At 42.6% G+C, this 11,429-nt stretch overlaps 1 protein-coding gene across 1 annotated transcript; it reads left to right on the forward strand.

Annotated features, from left to right (window-relative positions):
* Nucleotides 1–4,387: 4,387 nt before the first annotated feature.
* On the forward strand, nucleotides 4,388–9,334 carry LOC128693841 (uncharacterized). Its single transcript, XM_070090946.1, has 3 exons — nucleotides 4,388–4,727; nucleotides 6,165–6,219; nucleotides 8,505–9,334. Exons 1-3 carry the CDS (start codon nucleotides 4,690–4,692, stop codon nucleotides 9,273–9,275), a joined length of 864 nt encoding a protein of 287 aa, XP_069947047.1. The 5' UTR covers nucleotides 4,388–4,689; the 3' UTR covers nucleotides 9,276–9,334.
* Nucleotides 9,335–11,429: the final 2,095 nt, after the last annotated feature.

Raw genomic sequence — 11,429 nt, forward strand, 5'->3', positions numbered from 1 at the left:
CCGCTTGGTTGGTTGGGTTTAAAGGCTGTCGACTAAGACGAGGGTCATTAAAGCTGCATGTAACCTGTGCGTCCACCAGTCAGGGATACTTAAGTCCCTGAAACAGCGATTAAAGTAAGCTGTCAGTTTATGTACTCTGAAATATATACACTGAGAATTGTATATACCTCTTCGTTATTATAATATCATTCGTTTTATTATTTTTTTTACCCCTCATTATTATTATCATTATGGTTAATATATTTGTTAAAAAAAGGGGTGGGACTAAACTCGAATGAACTGGGGATCTGCAAGAAATTACGCATAATCAGTGTGTTCCACCATTACCTTGAAGTTTGGCGATGGTAATCAAGAGTGAATCTGGTCGGAGTAATGAAGCTGCTGACTCCTCTGTTTATTTTGCAGCTCAGGTTCTTGAGATCTTTCGTAGGGATTTGAAGTGTTTCTGTCCATTTTCTCGTTTCTCTCCTGCTTCAGTGTATACCTGGAGTTACCTGGAGAGAATTTCGGGGGTCAACGCCCCCGCAACCCGGTCTGTGATTAGGCCTCATGGTGGATCAGGGCTTGATCACCCAGGCTTTTACTGTTGGCCGCATATATGACCGTTGGCGATGACGTTGAGGTCTGTGTCAGGGGACCAATAAGCTCTTTTCAGTCGAGCTAGGAATGCGTTTCTGGTCGACTTCTTGTGAGACAGGGGTTCTTGCATGCTTACATATCGGTCACACACGACTCACACACGGACACCTCAGGAAGAGACGCTAGGCACCTCTCTCCATGAGATATGCCACTTTCGTTGTTGCGTTGGGTGCCACTGTCGTTGTGTGGGATGCCACTGTCGTTGTGTGGGGTGCCACTGTCGCTGTTATGTGGGTTTCCTAAGGGAACCTTACATAACAACGTTCACGATGGCTATCTCCGAAGGTTTTTGGCGCTAGAGTATACCTGGAGAGGGTTTCGGAGGTCAACGGCCCCACAGCCAAGTCTGTGACCAAGCCTCGCGATGGATCAGGACCTGATCAACCAGGCTGTTACTGATGACCGCACGTAAGCCCACGTACGAACCAGAGCCCGGCTGGTCGGGTACATATATTAGGTGCCTGTCCAGCGCCTTCATGAAGATACCTATTTGATTTAAAAATTCTGTGGCATCGTCTCTGGCACACTACGCTGGAGGGAGGAACTGTAAAATACAGCAGACCCAGGCGGGGGGATTAGGTACTGGAGGGAGTGCAGTGAGGGAGTGTGAAGCACAGCAGACCAAGGAGAGGAGAGAATAACACAAAAACGCACCTTCGTCACACACCAAAATTCTTACGTTGGCGTCATGAAATGGAATGAAACCAGGTTGAAATTGATCATAGTTTAAGTTGTACGAGCAGCAGCGTGTGTAGTTAGTAGACAAATACAATAACTCAGAACACTGGCGTGTGTAGTTAGTAGATAAATACAATAACTCAGAACACTGGCGTGTGTAGTAGTAGGCAAATACAATAACTCAGAACACAGGTTTGTGTAGTTAGTAAACAAATACAGTAACCCAGAACACTGATGTGTGTGTAGTTAGTGGATAATAGGGTCCCAAGATAACAATCTTGGGACCCTGACTCTTACTGTGCTGTCTCTTAGGGTGGTCATGGTGCCCCTCCTTTTCACCGGGGGATGTTGCATCTCCTGTCAAGTCTTTTGCTTTCGTAGGGAGTGATTGTCGTGTGCAGATTTTCCAAGTGTATATTACTATGTATCTTTTTCGCCTGCATTCCAGGGAATAAAAGTCAAGGGACTTCAAACGTTCCAGTAATTTAAGTGTTTTACTGTCCTTTTGCGTGCCGTGAAAGTTCTTTCAATATTCTCCAGGTCTGCAATTTTGCCTGCCTTGAAAGGGGCCGTTAGTGTAAAACAATATTCCAGCCTATAGAGAACAAACGATTTGAAGAGAAGCATCATTGGTTTGACATCCCTAGTTTTGAAGGTTCTCATTATCTGTCCAATCATTTTCCTAGCAGATGTGTTAGATACATTGTTGTGATCTTTGAAAGTGAGATCCTCGGACATTATCACGCATAGGTCCTTCACTTTACTTTCTCGCTCTATTGTGTGATTAGAATTTGGTTTATACTCCGATACAGTTTTAATTTCCTCAAGTTGTCCATAGAGGAGTAATTGAAATTTGTCTTCATTGAACTTCATATTGTTTTCTGCAGCCTATTTAAAGATTTGGTTAAGATAAGATTTCGTTCGGATTTTTAACCCCGGAGGGTTAGCCACCCAGGATAACCCAAGAAAGTCAGTGCGTCATCGAGGACTGTCTAACTTATTTCCATTGGGGTCCTTAATCTTGTCCCCCAGGATGCGACCCACACCAGTCGACTAACACCCAGGTACCTATTTGCTGCTAGGTGAACAGGACAACAGGTGTAAGGAAACGTGTCGAAATGTTTCTACCCGCCGGGAATCGAACCCGGGCCCTCCGTGTGTGAAGCGGGAGCTTTAGCCACCAGGCCACCGCTTGGAGACTTGCAGTGTCTTCTATGGATAACACTATCGTGCAAATTCGGGTGTCATTCGCAAAGGAAGACACGGTGCTGTGGCTTACATCTCTGTCTGTGTTAGATATGAGGATGAGGAACAGGATGGGAGCGTGTACTGTACCTTGTGAAATAGAGCTTTTCACTATAGCCGCCCCTGACTTTACTCTGTTTACTATTACCCTTTGTGTTCTGTTTGTTAGGAAGTTATAGATCCATCTACCAACTTTTCCTGTTATTCCTTTATCACGCATTTTGTGTGCTGTTACACAATGATCACACTTGTCGAAGGCTTTCTCAAAGTCAGTGTATACTACATCATCATTTTGTTTGTCCTCCAGAGAATCCAAGACCATATCATAGTGGTCCAGTAGTTGGGATAGGCAGGAGCGACCTGCTCTAAACCCATGCTGCCCTGGATTGTGCAACTGATGGGTATCTAAGTGGGTGGCGATCTTGCTTCTAGGAACCCTTTCATAGATTTTTGTAGTGTGGGACGTTAGTGCTATTGGTCCGTAATTCTTTGCAATTGCTTTACTGTCACCTTTGTGGAGCAGGGCCATGTCTGTTGTTTTTAGTGACTGTGAGATGACCCTTGTGTCCATGCTCCCTCTCTATAGAATACTTAAGGTACGTGAAAGGGGCATCTTGTAGTTCCACGAGTCTGGGCATGGGGCAGAGTGCATGGGCATGTTATTTATTGCTTTTTCAAAGTCTTATGGTGTTAGGATAATATCTTTAAAATTTTGAATTAACTAAATTTTGAGTTTCGGTCATAAAAAATTGATAATAATAATAATGAAATGGGAGACATATAACAAATGTTGTAAATGTATGGAATTTTAGATTGGAAGGCGGGAGTATGAAGGAAGTAAATGTGTTTAGTTATTAGGGAGTGGACTTGTCGGTAAATGGGTCTATGGAAGAAGGGAAAAGGTTGGACTTTATCCATAGAAGGAATAGGGAGAATGTACCAGAGTATAGTGGTATTAACGCTGTTACATGGGTGTGAAGCATGGGTTTTAAACGTTTCATCTAAGGGGAGGATGGAAACAATAAAGATGTATTTGAGGGTAATGTATGGTGTGAATATTACGCAAAATATCTGGAACTTGAAGATTATAAGGTATGGTTTACCGAAAATATTATTCTGGGAACTGAGTAGGACTTGCTGAGGTGATTGGGACATTTACAGAGAGAGAGAGCAATTTAGGATGACTAGAAAAGTGCATAAATCTGGGGTGGAGGAAAAGAGGATTAGAGGGAGGGGAGAGGGGTAAAGAAAACTGAGTGCTAGGGACCTGGACATCCAACAGCACATTAGATAGGATTGAACGGAAGCGTTTATTTTTGTGGCTCGACATGCTATTGGAGTGTGAGCAAAATTGACATTAATGAAGGGATTCGGGAGAAATTGGTTGGTCGGATTTCAGTCCTGGAGGTGGGGTGAGGATGTTGCAGTGCAAAGAACCATCTGAACCGTACTGTCAGCATTCCTCTGGCAAGAAGGTAGAAGAGGGAGAAAAAATAATAAGAAATGATAAAAAATAAAGTAATAGTTACGCCTCTACTTTAGTTGCGTTTTCTATAAATAAGTTATTTTCAATTTTCTTTAATATTAACAGGAATCACTAAACAAAAATATTATGCAACGCAAACTAACATATTTCTAATAAAATTGTGCCTTGTAGTTCAATTATATATAAAGTTCATTTAGCTAGTGTTAGGTAAAGAATCTATATATAGAAAGAAAAAAAAGCAGCATTCATGGCATAAAATGAGGACAAGAATGTTGAGCGCCATCTATTGTTCCATGAAGGGTCACGTCTGAATTCAGATTATTTGTGGAGTAACAACGTGTGTGGAGCTTCACGTTATAGTGAGTTAAGCAATGTAAGCCTGGGCAAGGATGAGAGGCTATGGGTACCCCAGTTACTGCTACAGAGTTGTGTAACTGATCAAGTGTTTTATCTATGAGCTTCCAACAGCACCAATTATCAACATCCAGCAGTACCCCCGGTATATAATAACCAGCAGCACCTCGTATCAACATCCAGCAGTACCTAATATTTACATCCAGCAGTATCCAAGCTACTTCCGAGGGCCTGCAGGAGCCAACACCACGTTATTAACAAAGGTTGCCTCCTGGTGCTGGTGAAAAATGGTCGTGCAGCTGACGTGGACCCGAGTTATATTTTGGTAAGTAAACCCATTCCCTGGTGTATTATTCACACAGGATACATACACCCAGAGGTGTATGTATCTATCTGTAGTCCTGAGAAATTACTTTATTCTATATTTTAATGAATAAAGTACTATTAACTGGTGGAGAACAGGTTCCATGCAGCCTCAATGGCTCGTACAATCGACTGGTATTAAACCCAAATAACCAACATAGGTATGAAATACATAATATGATAATTCAGACACAAGCATCACCTTTATTTTTTATACCTGCTAATATGTATGTTTCATCTTTTGATGATAATCCACTGACTGTGTTTATATTGTGTTAATTGCTGACTACCAAGTTTTATCTGGATTAATAAAATGGATGTTTTGCCATACTTATGTTATATGAATATTAGTACATCCTATATAGTCATTACAGAATATTGCAGAACTATTTTATTTCGTTGAATTATGGAGAACAATTTGCTCATCGATGTAGGTGGTGTGATTGTAATTATTATTGAATGCTTTGGCTATTTATTACTTTTTTTATTTAATTTGCTGTACAAAAAAGGACTTTAAAGGTACTCATTCTGAAACTTCGTGCCATTTTGTGCTGCATATTGCGCTTACATAAAAATTAGGGCTTTATTTAAAGGGAGGGATGGTAAATTTCTTTCGCCTTTCCCAGTAAAGTGCCTCGGAGATACTCTTATGGGAATGTTCGAATGACTACAATTTTTTCACGGGATTAATATGCTTAGATTATTAAATAACCTTGAGGGTGAATGGCTGGAGGAGATGCGCAGTTTCTCTTGCGTGGAAGGTAGACTTTATTGATGCTTAAGAGAAAGTCTACCGAACACGGGTCTCCTGAAGGAGAGATGCCCTTATGCCGATGATGAGTTAAGATAAGATTTAGTTCGGATTTTTAACCCAGGAGGATTAGCCACCCAGGATAACCCAAGAAAGTCAGTGCGTCATCGAGGGCTGTCTAACTTACTTCCATTGGGGTCCTTAATCTTGTCCCCCAGGATGCGACCCACACCAGTCGACTAATACCCAGGTACCTATTTGCTGCTAGGTGAACAGGACAACAGGTGTAAGGAAACGTGTCGAAATGTTTCCACCCGCCGGGAATCGAACCCGAGCCCTCCGTGTGTGAAGCGGGAGCAGGTTAGCATTTTATCATGAATTTAATAATTAAAAAAGTCTCCCAGTAAGTAAGTTTATTCAGATATACACAAATACAGTTACATAGAATTATCATACATAGCAGCATATGTATAGAGAACCTAGGATAACCCATAAAAGTCAGACAGTGAGATATCGTAATTGTACTTTCCATATTACCCTCGCTTTCTTTGAACTGACTGAACGGGGAGCCACGGGCTGTAGAATTAAAGCATTATTATAACAAGTTTTAGGTAGTGTGTGTATGAATTAATGTGTGACGTTGTGCAGGTGCGTGGTGTGGGCTGAGATGAAGCTGACAGCATCCTTATTCAAAGTCCACCCGGTAAGTATATCTTAACACTGCCAAAATTCCATTAGTGAAATATATAAATGCTTCTTAATAAAACTTTTGTGTTAAATGCGACATGCTTGTCTTCAGTGCTTTTACCCGTAGGACCCCTGATGGTAGGTCTTTTGCTTACTCGGTCTGGGGATTAAGACCATCAGTAAGTAAGTTAGTTTATTCAGGTATACACAAATACAGTTACATAGAATTATCATACATAGCAGCATATGTGTAGAGAACCTAGGATAACCCAAAAAAGTCAGACAGTGACTTATTTCCATTGGGGTCCTGTAGGACTGGGTTACCTCAGGATGGGTATAACCCGTTTAGGGAAACTAAACACTGCCCTGTGCGCTTACGTGCCCGGTGACCCGTAAACTTCTTGTTTCCACTTTTATGAAGTTGTCTGACAGTGGAGTTGCGGCCTTCGAGTAGGCAACATGCTGTCTTGGTAAGAGGACAGACGTCTAACGGGATATTCAGTGCTGGTCCCATTTTAGTCAATCAGCTGGTCTTAGTTTCTGCATTGCTCTGCAATCTCTGGTGAGGCGATGTATTCGGCTAGGGTCAAGCGAGCTGGCACCACTTTTGGTCATGTGGCTGCCCATTATAAATCTCGTCACCCTTGGGTCATTTGTTTTAGTCAACGGATAAGCCTTTCCTTGTTCGGTTTGAAGGTCGTCTGGGGAATAATGAGCTTTGTGGGGGGGAGGGGGTGGTAATTACTTTTGGGATACGGGTAGTAATAATTTCTACACTATCTGCTACTGTTGACAACCCCTGCAAGCCTATTGACTCCCCAGAACCTAGTATCCCTTTCAGGCAGCTCCTTGTTGCTTGATCGCGGTACCGACTTTCTACGTGACAACCTCGATAGTTCTGACCTTTGCTCTACTTTAATAATATCTTTATTTCTACAAGTACATGTACAAGGTGACATGATCTCGGCATCTTCCACTGCGCGGCGAAAATTTTCGGATCATTCGCAGGTCGAGGGACAGACTGATTTGAAGCCATCACCCGTAAGATCTAGTCGCATATTAAACGATACTTCTACTGTAACGTACCTCTCGTCACATCCTAGGAAACACTCCAACTGGAAACTTTTCCCTACACGAAGTATTTTGAAGATCAACCTGGACAAAAATTCTTTTCCCTCTAGCCAACGACCCCTACGGATTACCTTAGAGACCACGATAAGAAACTAGCTATATCTGACTGACAAAACTTTCCATGCCCTCAAGAGTGGGCGGCTTACTGTCACTGTACATAATAGCTCGATTGGTAGCGCACTCAGCTCGCACACTGATGTCCTGGGTCGTTCCCCGGTACGAGCGGAAACATTAGGACGTGTTTCCTTAAAACACATTCTGTTCATGTTCACCTATTAGTAAAATAGGTACCTGGGTGTTAGTCGACTGGTGTGGGTCGCATCTTGGTGCAAAATTGATCAAATTCGCCCGAAATTCTCTGCTTTCTATATAGTAGTACGTCACTGACGTCAGCTATGGTGTGCATACCTTGTACCTGTGGCAATTATTAATTTATTATTATTATTATTATTAACCTGGAATTGTTTTCTGGTACTCTCTCAAACTATGAAACTACTGGAAGCCACAATGGTCCAAGTTAGAACATACATTTTATATCAAACCACTGGCACTGGATAAGCACCTAAAGTCGGTTCCTGACCAGCCGGGCTGTGGCTCGTACGTTGATTTGCGTGCAGCCAGCAGTAACAGCCTGGTTGATCAGGCTCTGATCCACCAGGAGGCCTGGTCACAGACCGGGCCGCGGGGGCGTTGACCCCCGGAACACTCTCCAGGTAAACACTTGGGTTTTTGGCAGTCCTTTTCCCCAAAGCAGTTGGAGACAATATACTCACGATTATGAATCAGAAACACGCGACTTTCACATGGATACCACATGGAGAAACATCCAGCACCTCTCTGTGAGGACTGCCAAGATGGTACTGTTAGTTCGCCACATTTTACTGTCCTATTTAACAAATACTCAAAATTTACTTCTGATATCTACAGTGCCCTGGCGCATTTAGCTTTATCTCTCTGCCAAAAGTCTCTCTTTCAATATATTAACTTTTACTTCGCAGAAATTTACCTATTACACTTCCACTAACCCCTACCATTGCACACTCCTATTCACAGAGCTGTATGACCTACACGGGCTTAGTACACATTTTGAATGTATTAAATCTGCCTGTATTTGCCATCTATTAGTCATAAATTGAAGTATTTTTATTTTAAAACATTTCTTTGCCGCAGAAAATGAATGGTGGAGCCATGGACGGACCAGCTCTTTTCTCCCTAAACTTTGTTAATGGAAGTTCCGGCAACACCACTTTCGTGCCCACAGCAGTTGAGATGGACAATCCAGTCGATACAACAACCTCCGGTAATAAATCTCTCGCTCCAGAAGTTTATGCAGCAGTCACTGTGTCTCCACTATCTGATGCGAGAAAGTTAAATGCCCCTGATGATACAGCTGTGAAGTCAGTGGTCACTGAACCTGGTTTTGGTTCAATCGACAGTATTGGAATGCCTTCAGCAGAGGCTGAAGATGTTAATACTACTCTGTCAATACGAGTTAATTTCAACTCTACAGACAGTATTATGAAACCTGAGACAAAAGATACTTTTAAACAAGTGAATAGCTTGAATAGCTTTCGCTGCTGTAATATTAGCTCTTTAACAACAGCAGGCACAAATGATTCTAATGCCAACAAAAAACATGAGCAAGGCACTGGAACAAGTGCCTGGAATGGCATCTTTCCTCCTGGAGGTTCCAATACCACCACAAAAACCACCTCTGCTTCCAGTCATGTGACTCAGAGCTTTGTCATCCCCACGTTCCTGACAGTAGTCTTGACTGTACTACAAGCACTGCTGCCAGTAGCCAATATGGCCTTCTTTTACCCCGTGTATGCCACCAAGCTCAGAGATCTCATAATCTCCATTCTTGGACCCCAAGGTGTCCCATTAATTTTTGGCACTAATGGAGTTTTACACCTCATTGTTGATGTGATGAAATTATAAATTGTCTGACTCTTAGGGGTTTAGCGATTAGTTATGATTATAATATAAATTTATCTCTATTATAAATTTTGTTCCTCAGAATATTGGTAATAACATTTGGTAAGCACCGGGCCACATGTACATGATGATCTACCCTTCTCTTTAATACACGTATATAGGCTGTCAGCCCTTGATGGTGCTGTCATATAGTGCTTTTAATCACTACCGATAAAGGATTTTCATTTGAGGAAACAGGTTAACTGCTCTTCCTTCAGTCATATCTGATTACCTCTCATTCCTCAGCCTCTTTATGATGCCTCAAATACAAGGAAGGTGCTTAAATGAGTGGAGAGCTCTTGATTCGAGTAACTGGAGCTACCTTCTTCCTCGAATCAAACCATATTACCTCTCATTCCCCAGGCCTTTGCATGACCTACTAGTTTAACGCTTTACTTGGAAAATAACTATCCCCTATGGGCTTTGTGCTTCCTCAGGCATGTAATACTTTATCTGTACTGGTGGGATTTAACCTTTCAGCTGTATTTTACTAAGACTTCTTGAGAGAGGCTCCTTAATGCCGGTGAGTGGCTCTTGATCCAAGGAAATGAATCTGCTCACCTTTTCCTTGGATTGAATCCAATTGCCTGCTTTCCCTGGCGCTGTGTGACCCCTGTGGGTTTTGCGCTTCCTCCTTAAATACAGCACTGTAAGACCCTTTCGGTTTCAGGTTTCAACGTTCATCACTATTATTGAGGATAAATGGTTCAGACAACAGACAAGTTAATAAATTAAGACACATGTGCAACACTTGGGTATCTTTAAAGATGCCCAGGTGTTTCACATGTCTAATTTATCATCACTATTCCCCTAAATATAGTCCAGCGAGAGAGACTTCTCCCAGTGAAGGATCCACCAACAGAGGTTTCTTGATGCCAGGAATTGTACCCGTGTTCTCCTTCCTTGGATCGAACCCGACTTCCGTTTCTTGAGTTCAGTGCATCATATGTTAATGTACTCCAGAGAGGGGGTTGAACCCCTCTCATCGCCTTCCAGTAAGGGAGGGGACCCCTCCCCTCATCTTTCAGTGAGAGAGAGATTCTGACTACACAGTTTGAGTTCTTGCAAGAAAATACATAGGAGGAAAATAGGACCAACATTTGGCGTTCTGTTATATTCCCTCCCACTAATACTGTCACATGAAGTAGCAGAAGGTGACTGACACAACGGTTGGTAAATTCGGTATGGCATTAACTAAATTGTTAATGCATTGGTGTGTAAGTGAAACTCCCAACTTTGTTGCAAACTGACTTTTTAACATATTGACCTACTGTACCAACTTTGATTTAGATTTTACTCTTGCACTCTCCACTAGCCCCCCTATCCTTGAGCACTTCTACCCCTCACACTCTCCTACCCCCCCTCCCCCGCCCCTGCAGCTCTGTATATTATTACAATCAAAATTAAGGCCTAAACCCACAGGCCCCCGTCAGGGGAGGTTCCTTGATGCTGGTGTGGAGCTCCATCTAGGGAATTGGATCAGTGCTGCAGTTCCCTTAATTGAGCCTGAATGCCTTCCATCCCCTTCCCCACAGGCACTGTATAATCCCCATGGGTTTAGCACTCCATGATAAGCCTACAAGGGTCATACAGTGCTGCAGGGCAGGATGCGCTGAAGATGTAACATGCGAGGATCAGAGACCAGCGAGGGTGAAAAGTATGAAAGAAGCAGTCAGTAAGGAGTGCTAAATGAAAATAAAATCAAAGTTTTTAAGGTGTTGTTGCTGACAGGGACACCATCAGTGGTGGGGCTGCAACTTTGTATACTCTTGACTGGAGTGTTTTTTCATATTGTGTAAGAGTAGATGTAATGGGAAATGGGAGGCAATCACATTTCATCTAATGAACAGGGATGAGGGGAATGTGGAGAGCAGTTAACCTGTTGTGGTCATGGTGACTGGAGGAATGGCAGGCACTCAGGCTTGGCTCAAGGAATTAGAATAAAAAGGAAGCACTAAACCCACTAGGGTCATAGTGCTGCTCAAGTAATTGGAACCCTACCCCCTAGTTATTGGTGTACAATTTCGGTTGTGCTGTATGTTTTGCAAAAACAAGAGTAGTTTTTGCTGGGTCCCTTGTGTGGATGATTAGGGCAACGAGCAGGTGGACTCTGCTGTG

This window comes from Cherax quadricarinatus, chromosome 33, assembly GCF_038502225.1.
Source record: "Cherax quadricarinatus isolate ZL_2023a chromosome 33, ASM3850222v1, whole genome shotgun sequence".
Taxonomy (NCBI): Eukaryota; Metazoa; Arthropoda; class Malacostraca; order Decapoda; family Parastacidae; genus Cherax; species Cherax quadricarinatus.